The following is a 20,226-nucleotide window of genomic DNA, read 5'->3' as shown; positions in this document are numbered from 1 at the left end:
TCAGTTTATTAAGTACAATTTGTGTTAAGAACTGCCTTAATTCTTTTCTCACATAGATTAAAGACGATGATAGCGTCCCACAGTGACTGCAGATTTGGAGCTTTTCTGGTTTCTAACCTCTTCAATGTCCCCTTGAATCTTGTTTGTGTGAGCTTTCTTGTCTTTGCATTTAGTTTGATTTTCATAATTCCTATTTTATGCTGAGAGGCTGTCATGTTTTGTTTCTGCTGTTTCCACTTCCCCAATCAGGCCCCTGTGTGCAGGTAGTTCTGCCTTGCTCTGTTTTGTCAGATCATCTGTTGTTTGTCATGAGTTTCCCATGTTCTTTGTTAGTTTTTGTTTCTGTGGAGTTTTTTCTCCCCTCACATTTTGTTGCATTATGGACTTTTATTATCAGATTTGTGATAGCACTCACTTCTTGTTTTACATCATGTTTTTGTAGCTGCATTTGGGTTGACTTGAGAACTGAAACGTGGAACGTAAACTTTTCCCCTTTGACTTTCATTATTACGTATATTCCTCTTTATCTAGGAACAACAATGCTGCTTATGTTGAATATTTAGAGGCGAAGTCTGTTTTAATGCACGTACAAAATACACACAAACACACATCACATCACTGCAAGGACACTTTAATGTATCAGAAGCAATAAATATTCACATCTCAATTCTCTATTCTTTCAGTACACATAGTACATACACAGAAAAAAACAAAATTGTTTGCTTAAAATAATATCCATAAGTGTACTGACATATAAACTTTTTTTAGGCTTTAATTTAAGTCATGTTAACTCATTCTCTCACCCTTAGTCTGAAATGATAAGAAAAGAAAAAGAAGTTGATGTTCCCTTTGGCCAACATCTCATATCCCTGTTTTTTATGTACATACTTAGTGGCACTCACATGCACGCACCTGAATACAGAATGGGAGCAGTTCATCCCATAGTTAAGATAAGAAGCCTATGTATATTATAATATGTACATTCAGGTTTATACAGTACAATCTATTCAATAAGTGCAGATATATTCATGCAAATAGAGTCAAAAAGGACACCATAAAGAAAAAAGTAGCCAACACATACTTATAAAATTCTTCATTTAATACTCCTGACTCTCTCCAAAACTTCTTAAAACCTACTTTTGATGATTCAGATCATCCAGAAATTTGGCATATTCTTCCTGTAGCTTACATCACCTGCATTTTTATACTTCCCTTGCTCAAATATTCACGTCTGAATCCGATTATACGCGCAGTTTTTCCTTTGTAATCAGTGGCACTGAAGGTAATCTACATCAGTGCTCAATTTTTACTTCAAAATCTGCAGTAGCAAAAGGAATGACACTAACACGAGGCCCACAGAGAAGAAAAAAAAAAGAACAGGAAATACAGTATGCACCTGTAGGCTATTTTACATTCTTGACTCTTGTTATGGTTTCTAACAAGAAGCCCTCAGCAAGATGCCAAGGCATCAGAAAACGGTAGCAGAGATTTCTGAAAGTAGCAGGAGAGGGAGGATTAGAAGAAGGCCATTTCTGACTTAAGACATCACGTGTGCAAAAACCACAAAACTTCATGTAAAAGCGTGCTTGTTTCATAACAAAAAAACACACAATGAATAAATTTGATGATCCGCGATATGGGGCACTGCATATGCACCCTGTATGAAAAATTCACCAATTTTTACGATCATAATTAAGCCTTTTAAAATACTGGGAGAGTCATAAGAAAAGGGGAAAAAAAGGAAACGCTAACTGAGATTCATTCTGTAGATTCAAGTTTTTGTCAAGTCACACCATTCAAGAGGTTGTGCCCCTGTTTGCAAACAGAACAGAAAAAAAAGAGGAATGTTGTAAATGTTCAAATCGATTTGAACAAAAACTAAACCTCCTTCTTTATCCTGAACAGTCAATAATACTAATCGTTAAAAGATGAACTGAATAAAACCATGGTACTATGAAAAGAACTCACACTTCACATAACTGAATACCCTCAACTGGATATGGCAAAGTGAGGGAATCTGTATGTGAATATACTCTCTAAAACCATGTACAAACATCTGCTGATATAATTACTCACTGATCAAAACAATTATTGGACAATATTCATCATACTCATGGCAGGTATATTATAATATCTATAAAACAGCAAGAAGCTTCATAAACATTCAAAATATATTATTATTTGTCTCATTGATTCCCATACCCCACGTTGCATTAGAAAGCCCGGTGACATCTGTTGACATGTGAAAGACCAATAAGCAAAAGACTGTCAGAAAACTGTGCACTGGTTTTAGAAGTTTTAGACAAAGCAACATATCTGAGGTCTTCTTTTAGAAAAAAAAAAGATGCCTGTCAGCAAAGCGTAACCTGCAAAAATGAACAGAGACATCATGAAGCCAAGTAAATTATTGCAAAGTCAAGGGGCAGTTTTTAATGCCAAACTCCGCTGGAATACATTTGGTGGTTCAGTCCTTATTTACATGCCCACATAAGCAGGTGGATACCTATGGTCTCCAGTTTCCCAGTGCCGCATTATCACATCTTTGTACTGTACATGTAAATAGTCTCATACAGACTCAACTAGACTCCAAACAATTAAAACTGAGGCAATATAGCTAGATATAGATTTAGTTTCATCTTAAATATATGGCTATAGACTTCTCTGATTGTGTGTGGGAAATATGTGGAGTGTGTTTTTGTGTAATGTTGCACGTGTGTGCGTTTCTGTGGTGCCGGTTCAGGATCAAGGATACGTCCACAGGCCGTGCCGTTTAACTCTAATTGTGCTTTCTGTCTCCGTCTACATATGTGGAAAACGGAGGTGAAAGTAACAGAGACGGAGCAAACTTCGTTTCCTCTTCTCAGTAGCGCTGCTGCTGTTACTTTCTGTCCTGGCAGATTTGGTTCTAGGCCTAGCTCTGCCCATCTCCTCCAATCTATCATCTGACCTTTGAACTCTGGAGCCCCACATCCTGCTCACACTACGGTACTTATCCGGTTGATAGGCTTGGATTTGGAGCTGCCCCCTGTACCGGTCGCTCCAGCCCCTGTCACCTGCGGCCCCTGCTGAGGCTGCCCGGGGTGCTGGGGGGGGTGAGGGGAGAGAGGTGTAAGAGGGGTAAGGGGGGACGAAGGGGGGGGTAAAGGGGAGTGTGGTGGGGGAGGGGGGATAGAAGAAAGAGGAGGGTACTGGGGCAGATACGGGCCGGCGGAGGCTGCGTGATGCGCATTGACGGTAGCGGATGGTAGATTGTGGGGCAGAGTGCCGAATATGAAGTGTGTTTGGTGGGTGCTGTGGCTGACTGGGTGTGGTGTGTGCGCGTGTCCTGGGTGGGTTTGGGAGTGTGCGTGGGGGTGGGAGAATGACAAGGTTAGTGGAGGTTTGGTACCAGGGCCGCCGGGCCCTCTGACAGAGTGTGTGGGCTGCACGTGGTAGAGGGCGAACTGTTGGTTCTGGGAATGTTGGGAGAGAGGAGAAAGGGGGGGGGGACATCCCACCACCATGTTGGCGTAACGACCCGGAAGCCCATGCTGGGAGAGCTGGGAGAGATGGGCCAGCTGCGGGTGCTGGGCGTGCGGTGGGCCAAGCGGTGGACGACAGGGTAGAGGGCCTCTCTGTATAGTATGAGGGGGCACTCCTGGCAAAGGAGGAGGGACAGTTTGGACATGGTAGCGATGGTGATGGTAGTAAGGTGGTGGCGGCTGCACGGTGCCCGCGTGACAGTACTGTGCGTGAAGTGCCTGGAGCTTGGAAGCCCCCCCTTCCAATTGGCATAGAGATGAAGGGGAGTGAGGAGGGGGCCCTCCCGTAGTCGGTGGGGGGACAGGTGCGGGGTAGGGTGGCCCCGGTGGAATAAGGGGCCCTGGTGGTTTGGAGCGTTTGCTGCCGAATAGGGAACCCAGGAAGGAACCGCTGTTGTTGTTGCTGCTCCCCCCAGGGCCGCTCCCCGCTCCTGCTCTCTCTGCACTGCTGGAGACTCCCCCAGCTCCTGTCCCAGCAGTGGTATGTTGCTGCCCCGGCCCACCCCCCACCCCCGTCCCGGGGCTCAGGATGGGGCGATGAGGCCGGAAGTCTTCTGTTCCATAGCAACCAGGAAGCACACCTGGCAGTGGATAGCGCTGGTGAGGCTGTGGGCTGCTAATGATGGAGCCCTAGAAGATAAAGTATCATCGAGTTTTAGAATAAACACTAGAGTCTTGCAATACATCCCGGTTCCCGCTTATTATCACACACAGGAAATAACTGTATCTGGAGGTGGAAAACATGCTAGGGTAAGTATATACGCACATAGTCATGCAACAGGTGTCAGTCCAGGACACACACACATGCATGTACACACACACACCATGTACATACAGTACTTGCTCGGGAGGATAAAGAACCAATGGGGGAAAATGCAAATCTAGTGAAGGTTATAGGTCTAATTCTAGTCTTACATAAAGACTTACTTCCATTGTACTGTCCAGAGAACCAACACTGTTCCTGCGACCACGTTTCCCTGTACCCCACCAGGAAGAACCAGGTTAGCAAAGCATGAAAGATTGGAATATTTTTTGCAAAAAAAGGCAAGAGTTGCATAAGCTGTGTCTGACTGTCAGCAAGAAAGAGAAACAGGCGGTAGCAATAGAAACAGAGACATGCAACCCAATTCATCCCAGCTGGTAGTAATGTAATCAAGCTGAACCTGTCTCCGATGAGGCAATGTCTCACCTGTATCCGATAGGTCCCTGAGAGAAGAGCTGAGCGCTGTGCGTTTGAGACCCTCACCAACTGAGCAATTGTCATCAAAACTTGTTCTTCCCAAGGTGCCATTCACAACATCGCTCTTCACACCTACGCCTCCTCCAACCACACCTCCAGTTAGCAAGCTGGGCCGCATCACACCTTTCTGTTTCTCCAGTTCCGCTGCACATTTACACACAGGGCACAGGGGGATTTGAAATAAAATTGAGGTTTAGCACAGAGAAGAATGACCAGAAAGGATGTGAAGAAAACGAAACATTTTGAATGACCAAAAAGTAACATTATGGTTTACAGGAAAGGCCAGCAGATGGGGCTACTTACATTCAACTCTGTATTTCTCCATTTCTTGCACTTCAGCAATACTCTCCCTGAGGTCGCTAACAAAGCGGGTGCGGTCTTGCTGACTGGGTGCCATAAACACAATAAGAACCTTCCTCTCTCCACCCAGGACTGCTGAGGTCAGACGGATGCCATGAGGGTAGTCTAGATGGGGGGTGGGGGGAGCAGAAATAAATACTCTTGTCATCACAAAATGCACTTAAGAACAGTTAGAAGGTGCAAAACAGAGATTGCTTCTTACATGAGTTCTGGAACATGTGCACTTGCATCTCAACCAAAGGGAAAGATTGTCTGAAACTATAAGTCACTGAGGTTTTCTTCTTCTGGAAGATTTTTGTCACCTAGTACACAATAGAAATAGTATAATGATTTTTTTAAACAGGTACTTTAAGAAAAACTGACCTCTTATCTGCCACATGATAAAAAAAAAAGATAATGTAAATCTTACCACGAGCAGGTCATTAAAGAGAAAGACCTCCCGCTGGTGCACTCCTGTCCTCTGAGGTCTGTTAGGGTCAGGCACCTCATAGAGCTGGCAGCAACACACCAGTCTACGATGGGGAAGGGACAGCACCTACATAGACAAACACAGCACAAATAAATGACAACTTTTAGCTAAATAGAACAATATATTAAAGAGCTTTGTATTACAGGATAAACTCACAGGCTTCTTGCCCACAATGACTCTTTCCACTGCCTGCACTTGGGACACGTGGTCATCATTGGTCCTTAGCTCCCATTTCTGTATTCTCTGGTAGATCCCAACCAGCAGGTCTCTAGGTATGTCCTGGCCATTGTCTACACCTTGAGTGGAACCAAAGAAAGCTATTTTAGAGTTGTCACACAGAAAACGTATAACTTTAGCCATATTTTAAAAGTTGCAACATGTGTTTGATGAGCTCATGTAGAGGGTAATTTGATCTTTTCTGTCCAGCAGCACCTCTCAAATTCTTGATGAAATCCTCTAGTTTCATTTTCCTCTCAGGTTTGACATTGGGACTGTACATATCTGTGTTGAGGAGGATTATGGCGAAGGCCAAGATGAAGATGGTGTCGGGATTCTGGAACTGTCGAACCAGGGTCGGATTACACACACAGTATCTCTGACTGAAGACAGAAACAAATTTTGTGTGAAAAAATAAAACAAAAAGATTATTTTCATTTTGATGCAGCATCCAAGTGACTGAAACGAATTCCTTTAGTGATCTATAACAAACCTGAATGCCTCTATAAGCCGCTCTACTTTTTGGGCTTCTCCTTGAACTTTAATCTGTGCCTGGAACTTCCTCAGAGCATCATCGATGTCCATGCCTGAGAAGTCCATCTCATCCACCACACAGCTGAAACACACACGTCAGAAGTTACAGATGACACGTCTCTACCCTCCAACTTGGATATTAAGAAAAATTAATCCTATATATGGGCAGGAGATTAAAGCTGCTTCAAGATTGCATCAATTTAGACTTGACATGAAATATGTGAGATGGAGTGTGCGTATACACTGACATATTTTTGGGCAAACTTTCTGAAGTTACAAATGTAGATGGATTTGGATCATTCAGACATCTGTGTCTGACATGTTTTAATATATCACAGCCGTCTGTCTCAAATACTCACTCTAAAACATCTTTGTTGAATTGTTTCTGTCGGTTTCCCAGAAATTCTCCAATCATCTGCCTGCTGAGACCCTTTCTCTCCAGAATGAAGCGAGCAATGCCAACAGGAGTGTCAGACACAAAACCTCTTTCTATCAGGTACTGGATCCCCTTCTCTGGTTTCCTGTTGAAGAAAACCCACCAAGGACTTTTCTTTTTGCTCCAGTATTACGACATTCGATATATTTTTCTCAGTAAAACAGCTACTTGTGTTGTGTTTCTTAGTACATCTTACTTGTTAAACAGATTAAGACCAATACGGTACTGGCGTCTCTGCACCACGTCACTGTTGAAGGGGGGCGAGTCCCAGCTATGGCGGCTCTCCCTCTGGTATGTCTGCTTGCCCAGAGGAGGCAGAGGCTCCCGCAGGCTGTCCTGAGATGAGGAGCCTGAGCTGCAGTTGACTGTCTCATTAGAGTTGGTCGTGGAGTTGAGTGAATCATTGTCTCCATCGGAGCAGCACGGCTGCTCCAGGCCCCCAGGGGGCAGAGCTGTAGAGGAGGACGACGACAGAGGGGTGGTAGGAGGCTGCTGTGGGGACGAGGATGATGAAGGTGTGTCAGGGTACTGATGGTGGTGTATAGGGTGGTGGTGATGGTGGTGGTGGGCTGCCACCTGGTGCGGGATATGTGTGGGTATGGGTCTGCCAGGAGCTCGGGTCTGGCCCTGCGCAGCTGCTGTGGAGGTGGTTCGAGTACCTGTGTTGGGGGAGTGTTTGAGGGTTCCCTGAGGGGAACCTGCACCCACACCTGGCTCCTGCTCAAAGACCAGCGTTCTGCTCAGAGAGCCTCGGTCTGAACGATCACTCATGTCCACTGAGCTGTCGCTGGGCGGCTCAATAGTGAGGAGAGGCAGGTGTGCACCTCTGAGACGATAGTCTCTACACTCTGTACACGGGGTGCTTCGCCGACTGTTACTGCTGCCGCCTCCCTCAGTGTCCCTGCTGTCCTCTCGCCCTCCCACACCGCCACCAGGACCCCAGTACTCTGTATCTGTGCTGCTAGGTGCCCGGTCAAGGGACAGAGGGGAGGATGGCATACCATCATCCATATAAAGGGTGACATCACTGTACGAAGTAGCTGTACTGTCACCATGCATACTGAGTCCTCCTCCAGCACCCCTGCCTCTTTCTCCCAAACCTCTTTGGGAAGATGGGTTGCTGCTGCTGCTCCACACACACTCCCCAAAGTCTTCACTAATCCCTCCACCCTCCTTGCTGCCCTCCTGGGAGTCATCGCGACCTGCACGGCAGGTAAGGGCATCATCTATGGAGTCAGCTAAGGATTTAACCTAGAGGGAACAGAGGGTGAGCTGTTATGATCGCACAGTTTTCACACATCTAAAAGAAAAGAGGAAATTGTCTAAACATGAAATGATTTATCAGTAGTTTGCTTGTAAGGTCTAAATTTGACAAGACAGGGGACGCTGGTCAAGTTTGGTTCATTATAATGTTTCTTTGTTACTTTCTGTCTCTGTGACTACCTTCATATTATATAAAACTTAGCATTAAATGAACTTGACGATGACTACTGAAAGAAACAACACTCTTACCTGCTTGGAGAAGGAGTCCTCTAAGTGGGTGTAGTCTCCTGTGCGGCCTGGATCAGGAGAGTGAGGAGGCCCCACGGCCACACTGTGGGTGAAGTTCGTTTGTGTCTGGGCCTGCTGCTGAGGCTGTCGCTCATCAAACGAATACTGCAGTCTCATGTTGGACAGGATGATGCGGCGCGTCATGCGGCTCTCTGAAGCTGAGCTTCTGAGGCGCTCAAAATTTTTGTTCATGCGATACTGTCTGAAGGCTGTCTGAATGGTCTTTGCTGCTCTGCGACTTACAAAGGAGCCACCATATTTTCTCTCCAACATCTCCACCTGAAATAGGGGAAGGTTAAAAAAACACAAGGTAAAGGACGAAATCACAGTCTGAATGCTTTGCACCCATACTGCTCCAGTGAAAATATGTTTCCTACTGCTTACTGCTTTCAAAGAACACATTTACAAATATATTCTTGCGACTGATACCTTCTTATCCTGCAGATCTGTTGATAGTTCATAGCTGTCCGAAAGAGCCTTGCATCTCTTGTTCTCCTCTTCTTCTTGCTTGCGAAGAGCCAAACTTGCAGGTTGGTGGCGTGTTCGCAACGCCCAGGCCAAGCTGGCTGAGCTGGAAGCTGTAACGCATGAAGGGCCCCTGGAACCGGAGGGCGCGTTGCTGCTGCTGTCACTGTAGCGCTCTGAGCCTCGAAGGTAAGGCGCCTGGCTGAACGAGGTGTCTTTGTGGGTGCCCGTTTCTGGACACTGGGATTCCCCTTCCACACTGCAGAAGAAAAAAGGAGTAGAAGCTATAAGAATGACTCACAAGCAGCTTCACTAAATATTCCAAAAAAAAGACTTTGAAGTGTGTTAAGTCTTAAATGGAGACTGAATGAAAAATTCTGTAGGATAGACTTAAAAACATACTAACAAGGACTTACGTGTAAACTTTTGAGCGGTGCAGAACTAACCATCTCTTAGTGGAGCTCATGATGAACTTATAGAAAAGCAATATTCTGGTTACTTTCAAGCAGTGCCCGTCCCGAGACCTGACAGTATTGCTTGCCTGGAGAATAAATAGGTAATCCAACAGATATAAAAGGTCTCTGTCATGTATCGTCTTTCTTAAGAGTCCAGAGGAGTAGTTAATGTACTACCAAGCGTTTCCAAGGTTAGTAGTGTTTATGCACTTTTGCACTCTCCTTGTTTGACAAACATAACAGTAACCAAATAAGTGCCAAATACCAGCAGCACCATACTGACAGGAAAAACCAGGTTAGCGCTAGCTGTACGACAGGCACCATCAGCTTAAATACTGGAATTAAACGCACGCAATTCCTTCCAAACTCACTCACTCAGTCCATTATGCGGCTGTAAATGCAAGCAGTTAAGAGTACCATCGTAATCCAACTGAATCCTATTTCCAGTCAGGATAGCAATAACAACAAAACCTCTCAGATATCAGTTAGTCCCAGAAGTCCTTCAGTGTCCTGTTATCCAGATTTGATGAGACAAAATCCACCCGAGTCAATCACTCAGTGTGTGTTTGGGAGAACAACTGCTGTCACATGTCCCTGCCTACATTTCCTTCTTGTGTTAGCCGCACCCCCTTCAGAAAGTTGTGTCCTGTCCCGCAACAAGGCACAGAGTGTGCAGCAAGGGTCAAGGATGTGTGGGAGCATTAGAGTCAGCAAGTGAAACAGATTTTGGCAGTAAAAGACTGGTTGTATAGTGTTAACCTTCAGTATTGTTTAAGCTCTGTATCACACAGTAATTCACATGACAGAAACATGACTGAAAAATGACTCTTTTGACCATTTTAGGTTTGAGTGGGTCATTCAGTGTCCTCCTCCCTCCCTCCCTGAGCTGTCGCTGTTCCATTGGATCAAAGAGACTTCCTGTTGTTAGAGTTTAGTTGGTAAAAACAAGACAAGGAAAAGTCTTCACGGGCAACAAGGAAACTATTTTAATTTGTTTTGGTTTTGATGTTGTAAGCGATACTGTTGAAATTCAAGCCCCGCAGTTCGACAGACTTAGAGTCGTTGCTGTCGCCAGAAGGGGAAAATACAGGGCAGGGTTTTTAAGAAGGACATCCAGTGCCTTCAAGCAAAACATGACCAAGCTAATTTATTGTTGAGTCTAACAACAACTCTAAGAAAAGCTTTAATATGTTGCATAACACAAGAGTCATGTTGAAACACAGTTTTAAAGAAGCAATTCTGACATCTACAGGATAGCCCATATTACCACAGTTAAGACAGGATCCACATATATTATATTGTGAATGTGTAATAATATATTATAATTACACCGTGCTCACGAAATTCATCACAATACCAAGCTATGCTTTGCTTTCATTTTCAACAAGTTTTTTTGCGTATATCTCCTCTTTCTCTGTGCAACATCATTTATCATTCCTCCTCCTCTGCTCCTTAAATAGAGAAACTGAGAAGCGGGAGGGGGTTGCTTGGTGACGGTTGCTGTGGGACCTTTGTGGGCGGTGAGGCGGTTGTTAGGAAGAGAAGCGTGGTTGCCATGACAATGTATTGACTGTTATCACCATTTCGGTGGGTGTTGAAGATGCTCCACAGGTTGTGAATGACGGTCTACGTAATACTTGCCTTTTTACGAAAACACTAAAAGTAAGATATTTGTAAAGAGTGAATCATGAAATTACTGTATGGTCTAAACTAGCTATTTTCGATAGATCAATCTTTGGATGAATTGTTATTATATTTATGTTGGCTATTTACACATTGTCTTGCATAACCTGTAGGAATATGAAATTCTGTCTAATTCAAAGCAGCTTCAGTTGGCTTCTTTTAAGGAAACTGGCCACACAAGTGCCTCTGCATAGCATCAACAGGTAGACTACTGTGTGATTTCCAGCTGTGCACGTCACTTGGAACAAATGCTACTTTCATTCAACCGTGTACCTAAAATATGAACTGAAAAGGAATATTAGAGAGCTACAAGTCCAGTTCCATATACCTGTCTCTGAAAAGGCATAGCTGATCCCCAGATTTGAGCTTTTAAGCTCTTTTAAACTCATTAAAAAGGAAAATCTAAAAATGCAAATCAAATGTAAAGGTGACAATTTCTCCACTGCCACCAAATAAGAGATTAACTATATGGATTATGTGACCATATAACTGTGTTATTCATTTGCACAGACTGTATGCTATAAGACGGGTGCAAATATCACAGATTTATGTTTCTTTCTTTGAGCGTGGGGAGAACATTTGTCACACTGTAAAATATCCAGGTTGGTGAAATATTAAAGAAAACATTTTTAAAAAATTCTCCTATCTAGGTGCAGTGCAACCCACGTCCAACTGTGCATGCAATGCTCCCTTAAAACTCTGGCTATTTTTATTTTCACCTGAAAAAAAAAGAAGATTTTCTCTCAGATTCAGTCAATAACAGCTACAAAACGATAAAGCCAAACTACACAAGCTTCGGCTCAAATATGCGAGAGATATTTGGGAGACTTTTGAAATACGTAATGCAATTTCTTTTTGCCCTCATCAGATCACAATAATGTTTTAAACCCTTCAGTAATTGGTTTTTTCTTACTTCACAAATAGCCTAAATAAAATCCTCAGAATATGTCACTAAAGCAGACACTGATGCTATCAAACCTGTTCTAAAACTGAACTGAAATGCAACCTCAACAAAGTTTATGCAACAGAAATGAAGCACAGCAGGCCCTATAGAAATGCTACACTTAGGCAGCCTCTTTACTGAATGTGCAACTTTCAAAAAACAAAAAAATGACAGCTGGTTATGTTTTACAGTTACTGCCTGCTGGTGCAGGGACCTCCCCAGGGGGAAAGAGTTTAATTTAGAGTTCCCTGCAGTAGGAGCCATCCAGTAATATGCGGTAAGAGACTAAACCATGATATCTGAGTAAAAAGTTTGTTGTATAAAACATGAGTGTGGCCATATCGCAGCTGGCATCTGAATCTCATTATTTATGTAAGAAACACTGTATTCCTGTTACACAGAGAGGCTCTCTCTAGAGGCTTCCGCATAAAGACCAGCCCAGGGTTTTACTACCTCCTATCATTTAATTGGAGATGGGACAGATGGCTGGAATTTCATAAACAGGAAAGGGATTGCTGATGGTGTTTAAAAAAATTACAGAAGTGGGTTATAGAAGTGAAATTGATAACAGGGCAGATGAGAGAAAGTGTATGGGAGCATGCGCTGTAAAGGACAATGCCAACTTCATGCAATCCCCTGCCTTTTTTCCCTTCATCATATAATATTGATGTGCTGACGGTGTGTGTATGTGTGTTTGCCTATGCGCTTATGAGAGAACAGCAGTAGGTCCGACTGTGCTATCGAACCCCCAGCGGGACATGGAGGCTGAGGGATTAGCCTCTCCGCTGTCTGCAATGAGATGCCAATAATTGCATCGATCTGAACGTTGACTCATTTCCACCTGAGCATAGACTCAGCGCAGTTATCTCATATCCTTTCTAATCTCTTCATCTCTGAGTTTTTGTGTTAATTTTTCCATTTGTCTCCGAGCTTATTACCCAGTAATAACCCTGCTAAGCTGAACGTGGACAACGAAGGATAAAAAGTGCAGCGCAGACCTTCAACAAGATCCAAGCTAATTACTTTGGAGATGTGATGTGATAATATTTGCCATTAATTTCAGGACTTAAAGAGATCAGAAACCACAGAAATGAATCCTCAGCCGGAGCAGTCAGTATTCTCTTTCATGGCCAAACCGAAAGGAAACAATAAAATCATTCATGGGTCAAATCGGAGCATTCCTGCACCGCCAACACTCTCCAGCCATTTCACCATCTCAACCCATGAGCTTCCCATCGCACACATGAACACTTTACACTTTCTTCCTACTACCTGAAGCCTCCAGTTCAAAGCCCAATAAAGAGGTACTGGATGAAAATGTTGTACAACTTGTTTGGAAGGCTCAGAATTGGCAGCATTTCTTAAACCTTAACTCATCAGATAATCTCTGGCACTAAAGCAAAAAAGAATGAAGAGATAAGTGTTGTATAAAGAGACAGGGTGACAAGATAGTGTAAACTTTTATTGGAAACTGACTTCGTTTTCTCGTCTCTTATTACACTTGCAGTTTTTCTGAGCTTGACATCTGTTTTTGAAACTTCCTTTTACTGTCAAGCTCTACTGATTCACTTTCAGGTTGGGTACAGCTGATTTGGCATTTAGCATCTTGTGAACACACTTCAAAGTGCCGCAAAGTGCTGACAACTCCTGCTACCAGGCATTCAAACTAACATGCCAAACATTTGCAAGGGCGTTTTAACTAATTTACTTAAAGTCATTTATTTCAAACAGACCCCATCTGGCACATGGTTATATGCTTTCTTTGCAGTTCCTCAAGAGCAGCACTCATAACAGTGGCAGATTACCAAGACTTCTAAAAGTATGTGATCTGTCAGCTGACTGGCATTTACACTCTGTCACACAATTACCCGTCAGAGCCCATTTATATCCTTTCCTTTCCATTTTTCAGTTTATCAAATTGAGTTTCCTTCAATAAAATTGCATCTACTGAAAACAGACCCCCATTTATTATCAGTTCCCGCTGCCGTCTGTCTGTGATGGTTAAATATCACCGTCTCTACACACAGCAGTTAATCCACTGTACAAGCCATGTCATGAATTTGCACCACTGCATTGTAGGCCGCCAAAAGCACACACCGGTGTTACAAGTTGTCTCATACAGATGCCAAAATAAAGTCTTTTTGGGGTAGTTTTACACGTAAAAGAAAAGTGAAAAAGCTGAGTTCTTACCATGCTGCTACTGTCAGAGAAAGTCCCACACTAACCGGAACACCGTAATAATAAACACACCCTCTCTCACTCTCTCTCTGCATACACACATGGCTCCTGCTCACCCCGCAGAGCAGTACAGGCTACATTCTTGACGATCCTTCGACAGCTATGAACTTCCCTCTCCCTGCCCAGCTTTTTCATCTCCACCCTCCTCTGCCAGATCACTCACACGCTCACAATCACTTGTACTCCACACGAGCAAACCAAGCAAATAAAACACATCAAAACACAGGAAATAGAGACACAGAGAAGTGCATTCATTTATTGAAGAACAAGAGGATAAATTTAAAAAAAAACATAATGAGTGCTGTTTCATCTTGTGCTTTTGTATTTTTATAGGTTTTTACAAGTCTATGAGAAGCAAGTGAAAATGAAAGACACATGGGCTGTGTGTTGAAATGAGATGGGCAACATAACAAAAGACATGCATGTTAGTTTAATCACTGATTAAACTTGCATTGGTGTGAATGTGAATGCCTGTCTCTTTGTGTTAGCCCAGTGATAAAACTGTCTATCTGTCCGCAGTGTAATCCAGCTGGAGCCAACTCCGGCTCCGGCCGTGTCGTGACCCTGAATTGGATAAGTGGTTAAGAAAATGGATGGATGGAGAGTTATATGCCACAATATTAGTGAAAAATAGAGCGGGAGGCAAACAGTGACAAATTTTAAAATGTAATCTTCTATAGCACGATACTACAAAATAATAATTCTCCTTAATATACTTTTATAAAAGAACCTTTTTCCGAAAAAGTTGGGACGCTGGATAAAAGTAAATAGTGATGGAATACAAGGACTTGTAAATCACGAAAATTGTACACAGTAAACAAATAGACTGCTAAAAATGTTTATTGCTTTTTGAAAAATCCATGCTTTTGAATTTGAGGCCAACGACAGAAAGAGCAGCAGCATGTTTCACACTGTGATGCATCACCATTTCTTTTAATAAAGCAACACGGGTCCCCATTCTTTCTTCATTTCAGCCACTCCGTGGTTCAACTCTTCCTCTGTCGTGTTTTTACATTTCTGAATGCTCTAAATGTTTTCAACAGGTCTAAACTGCAACAAGCCCATTTTAGAACTCATCTTTCACTGTGATGCTATTAATATACATGCAAAATGTGTTAGGCAAAGCCTTTCCTGTATAGACGTCATGAAGATGTCAGCATCTTCAAAACCTGTTTATCCTGTCCTGCATTTTTGGAAATGTGCTGCTGGAATAAAATTCAAAATGGGCTTGGGTTTTTAGAAAACAAAAGAAAGACCTGTTTCAACATTTAATATATATTTTTTAACCTATTTACAAAGTATAAATTGCATAGCTGTTGTTTACATTTTAAACACTGTCCCAACACTTTTATAGAGATTGTAAAAACAGCTACATGTGCTAAAAATAAATTAAATACAATTTGAGTAAAGAAAGCCAGTTGGTTGGAAATAACACTTTAACCAAACTATAACAACATGTCATAGATAACTATGCATTTCCTGTGTGTTCTGCAGTGAAAGGTTACCATGGAAGGCCAATGCAGAGCACAGAGTCAATATAACGCTTAACTAGAATTACTAGTATGACTTCCTGCGAATACAATGGGCTTAAGGTGTAGATACATGAGGTGGCAGATATGTATGAGCAACATTGGTGCATGACTCAAACACAATTAGCAATTAAAGAAGCACAAGCGTCATCTTCAGGCATTTATACAGGAGAGAAATCCTTGTCTTCGGGAGCTTGGAGTCTTTTATTGAAGATGAAGATGAAATCAACAAGACTTGACTTTGAAGTCATGAATAAAAATGATAATAAACAGGCGGATATTTATCAGATGGAACAAATAAATTAACAGGCTAAACAACAATGTTTTTATATCATCATATGCTAGTTTCTCTGACAATACATAATCGCTGGAGACAGAGGTGTAGAGCGCTTTGCACAGATAACAAATAGTGACTACTGTGCACATCCAAAATGACATGACTCAGCTAGTGGATCTAAGATAAACATGAGTGTGACAGTAATGAGCAGGAGCTAGTGATGTGATCTGACAGCCTGATATGGCTGCAAGTAAAGAAAAAAAAACAGCAAAGTATACAGAGAGAACACAACATCGAGATTCCATAAAGTCTAAATTAGCACACAAAAATGATATCTGGCTAAATCAGTGACAGCATACATAAAAACAAATACGGCATGCATTTCTATTTTTCTTGCTCCGATGCAGCAAGACTCAGTATTTTTGGTACACAGCGAGGTCTCGGTTTTCTGGCAGCATAAGCTGCGATATCCTTTTCACAGGTAAATGTGCGAGCGAGTCGTCGTGCGGTCAGTCACACCTCAGCTCAGCGAGAGGAGGGGCTACTGCAGCCCGAGGCAGAACAACAGAACTGATGGGCACGCTCATCCTCACCCTCCTCTCTTGGAAAGCAACATGGGACAAGCCAAAGCACGTGAAGAAACACAGGACAGGAGGCAGACAGAGCAGACAGGGAGAAAGAGAAAGAGGAGGACGGAGTGAAAAAAACACAACAGTATGAGACACAAAAGCAGAAAAAGCAGAAAGCAAACAGACGGAGACTGGGTGGCAATTTTAAGTTAAATCTGGGACATGAAGGGATCTTTATTAAAAAATATGCTTTCTATACACAGTTTAAGCAGCCACGGCCTTCTAATACCACTAGATGGCAGTGTTGGACCATCATGCGCACATGTGTCTGAGACTCAGTTAAAGGATAAATGAAATAAGGAGAGGACAGAGGGGGAGAATTCACCAGGTTCACTTGTGACTCAGTCCATCTCAGTCCCAAAGCTTTCTGAGGACGAGTGCTTCCTCTCACTCTTTAAAAGAAGCTGTGTGTTTTTCAGGCTGGTAGAATTGCCTAGCTATTAGTCACACCTGGGAGTGGTAGGAGACTGAAACACAGGCTCTTGAGAGAAGCAGGTAACTGGCAGACAATGATGGTGACAAATGGACTGGCCACAGCGTGAGGGAGAGATCTTCAGGTGGTTGCCAGGTTTTGGCATCGCAATGTTTCTAATGGGGTTTAAGGGGTTTTATTTATTTATCTTGTACTCACTGTAATTAGGCCCCATGAAGGCAGCCCTTACCTGTCCTCCTGTTGTAAGCTTTGGTCAGTAGAAGGGCAGCAGTACTGATGAAGACTGACGAAGCTGTGAACAGTCAGACTGGTGGGAAACAGAGTGGCAGCACTGCTCACTGCCGTAGGAGTGGAGGGAGCCGAGGTGGGCTGCCCTGAGATAGATGGCGGCCGGACACTGACAGGAAGGACCAGAGATGGACAACACACACACACGCACGCACAAACACACACACACACACATACAGAGATGGAGAAACCAGAGAAAGACAGACACATACAGTCAGCACCAAAGCAGAAAAAGCGACAGGCAAAGGAAGCAATTGAAGCTGCACATTGATAGTGACAAATCATAGCAATGGTAGTACAAAGAATGGGACATTTAAGAGGAGGAATGTAATGCAGATGTGCGACAGCTAACAAAGTGTAATAACAGTAAGATGACTGACATCATCAAGACATACGCCCCCACCAACTACACAAGTTTTGAGTTCTGACAGATAAGTTACAAGTGTATTAAAGAGCAACAAAAGCAATTTAAGAAAAACAAGTAAAATGGGGAAAAATGTCCCTTCGCTAAAGTTGTTAAATATGTTTTATTAGTGAAACTCCAACCACTCTAATGGATTATATAAAGCTCGATACGAGTTCTTCAGTGGGTCATCCTGTATGAAAATGGGAAACCACTTTCTGTAATGCATGCAAAAGTGCACATATAACACAAAAGCCTCTCTACGCTGGCAGAAATCAGAGATGTTCCATCTGCAGATTGCGAGTGAACGGTGGAAGAGGGAGCAGTGGTTGAGATTAGCATGTAAATGGCCGGTTTCTCGCTGGGGCCAGCTGCTGTCAAGGACATGCAGTCCCTGTCATTTTAGCATGGAAACACTGGGGGGGAAAAAGCACAGAGAGAGGGAGGCACGAATGCAGCAAAGAGAGTAAGAGGAAATAAGATAATGCAATACTTATGCAATTCATTGTAGTTTCCCAGCTTGTTTTATGGAGAGCGGTGCAAGGACGAGGCAGCCAAACCGAATTTTAGGGAAAAACAATGAGAAGCAATCTCTTGTTAAAGATAGACTGTATTTAATATTTTTTCCACTATCAACAAATCCAATGAAAAGACTAAACCAACAAAGACTTCATTCTATTTACAGGCTGGACTATTGTCAAACAGCAGGAGTATTGTAATGTTGCTGTCAAAAAAAGAGAAATCGATTAATAAGCTGCGAAACACAGAGCTGTAAGGCTTACCACAAAACACAAGAGAACACAATACTCCACTTTTAATTATCCAACACTGGCTACCCATTTAATTGCTGTCCCCCTACTAACCCATTTACACCCTGAGATTTTCAGACAGGAACCTGCTGACTGTTTCCACTTGACTGTTCACCACAAGGGTTATGGAAATACCTGCCTTGTGAACTACAGTGTCTTTCAAATCCCTTTTTTAAATTATACTTTTAAATTTTCAGGGTTTTGTTTTGTCCGTCCCTACCCTCACCTATGGCCACGAGCTGTGGGTAGTGACCGAAAGAACGAGATCGCGGATACAAGCGGCGGAAATGTGCTTCCTCCGAAGGGTGGCTGGCCTCTCCCTTAGAGATAGGGTGAGAAGTTCGGCCATCCGGGAGGGGCTCAGAGTAGAGCAGCTGCTGCTCCACATCGAAAGGAGCCAGCTGAGGTGGTTCGGGCATCTGACAAGGATGCCCCCTGGGCGCCTCCTGGGTGAGGTGTTCCAGGCATGTCCCACCGGGAGGAGGCCCCGGGGCAGACCCAGGACACGCTGGAGAGATTATATCTCTCTTGGTGTTCCCCCGGATAAGCTGGAGGAGGTGGCTGGGGAGAGGGAGGTCTGGGCCTCTTTTCTTAGGCTGCTGCCCCCGTGACCCGGCCTTGGATAAAGCGGATGAAGATGGATGGATGGATGGATGGATGGATGGGTTTTGTTTTGGTCTCAGCTGTTTATTTATACTGTACAGTGTAGCTTTTCACTACACTGTTACAGAAAATTACACTGCACCCAAGAGTGATCTTATATTGCCCTTTTTGAAGTTTTAATACATACATCATTGACATATTTTAATCTTTTTCATAGCATCTATTCTTGAAGGTTTCTCCCTTTTTCATTTTAAGTACAGCATGTGCAGCCAAAACCTGACGTGGTTTATGTTTTGTGCCAGAGAACACAAGGACTAGAAGACATAACAGTGAGGCACACTCTTGCACTGAGTGACATGCTCCGTCACTACTACGAACATGGGCACTGTAGTTTATTCTCAGTCAAGCCCACATACACCCTCCAGCTTCCGTAAATACTCACTAGAACACCAAATCCACGGCTGAAAATAGTCCCCGGCAAATATGGTATTTACTGCTGTTTGAGTAGCAGTAAATGCCACTACACTGTTACAATTACCAAGCATCTTTTACTGAATATACATTATTGTGACTTTCTATGAAAACAGTAATAAACCCAAATCTGCAGCTCCCCTTAGCTTAATAGAGCTTTAGGTTTTTGGGGAACAGTGGAATATTTAGCAGCTAATGAGCCAGATATTTTCCTCAGGAATTAACAGAGACAAACAGCAGAACTAAAAAAAGAGTGAATATTGTATAATAGATTAAATGACGATCCTCCCCTGTATCTGCTAGCAAGCCAGACTCAGACTCGAGCATTCCTTTATGTCTTTCTTCACATTTTTCCATTTTTTATCTCTATTTACAGCAATTTATTACCATTTCAACTACTAACCACTTTTAACAATTTCATTTTTGTCTATTCTTTTTAGCTCACGTTAGCAAATAATTGCAAATGTTTCATATCTTACTATAATACACAAAATCTCAGTCTGTCTGTTTGTTTCTTTGTCCACAAACTCCGCCTACACCATCAGGACTTGAGCAACCGAACTTGGCACGTAGGTACATCTCAGGCCCCTGAAGGTTCTTAGCAGTACATGATAATAAGGCATCATCATGTTGCCTAGCAACCATTTAGCCATGGGTAAAATGACCCGTTTTT

General features: G+C 43.0%; 1 protein-coding gene across 1 annotated transcript in view; it reads right to left on the bottom strand.

The window, feature by feature from the left end:
- Positions 1–615: 615 nt before the first annotated feature.
- iqsec2b (IQ motif and Sec7 domain ArfGEF 2b) overlaps positions 616–20,226 on the bottom strand; it is a 30,236-nt gene continuing 10,625 nt past the window's right edge. Inside the window, exons 2-14 of the mRNA XM_014336246.2 lie at positions 8,757–9,051; positions 8,289–8,606; positions 6,973–8,027; positions 6,700–6,861; positions 6,300–6,422; positions 6,023–6,189; positions 5,747–5,886; positions 5,531–5,656; positions 5,324–5,423; positions 5,065–5,226; positions 4,711–4,905; positions 4,449–4,498; positions 616–4,151 (exon numbers count right to left, since the gene is read on the bottom strand). Coding sequence (XP_014191732.1) covers positions 2,976–4,151; positions 4,449–4,498; positions 4,711–4,905; positions 5,065–5,226; positions 5,324–5,423; positions 5,531–5,656; positions 5,747–5,886; positions 6,023–6,189; positions 6,300–6,422; positions 6,700–6,861; positions 6,973–8,027; positions 8,289–8,606; positions 8,757–9,051 — 4,069 coding nt within the window. The 3' untranslated portion in view covers positions 616–2,975. The remainder of the gene's footprint in view (positions 4,152–4,448; positions 4,499–4,710; positions 4,906–5,064; positions 5,227–5,323; positions 5,424–5,530; positions 5,657–5,746; positions 5,887–6,022; positions 6,190–6,299; positions 6,423–6,699; positions 6,862–6,972; positions 8,028–8,288; positions 8,607–8,756; positions 9,052–20,226) is intronic.

Source organism: Haplochromis burtoni, unplaced genomic scaffold, assembly GCF_018398535.1.
Source record: "Haplochromis burtoni strain Fernald_Lab_line unplaced genomic scaffold, NCSU_Asbu1 Contig_134, whole genome shotgun sequence".
NCBI classification, from domain to species: Eukaryota; Metazoa; Chordata; class Actinopteri; order Cichliformes; family Cichlidae; genus Haplochromis; species Haplochromis burtoni.
This window is presented reverse-complemented; position numbering and strand designations above follow the sequence as displayed.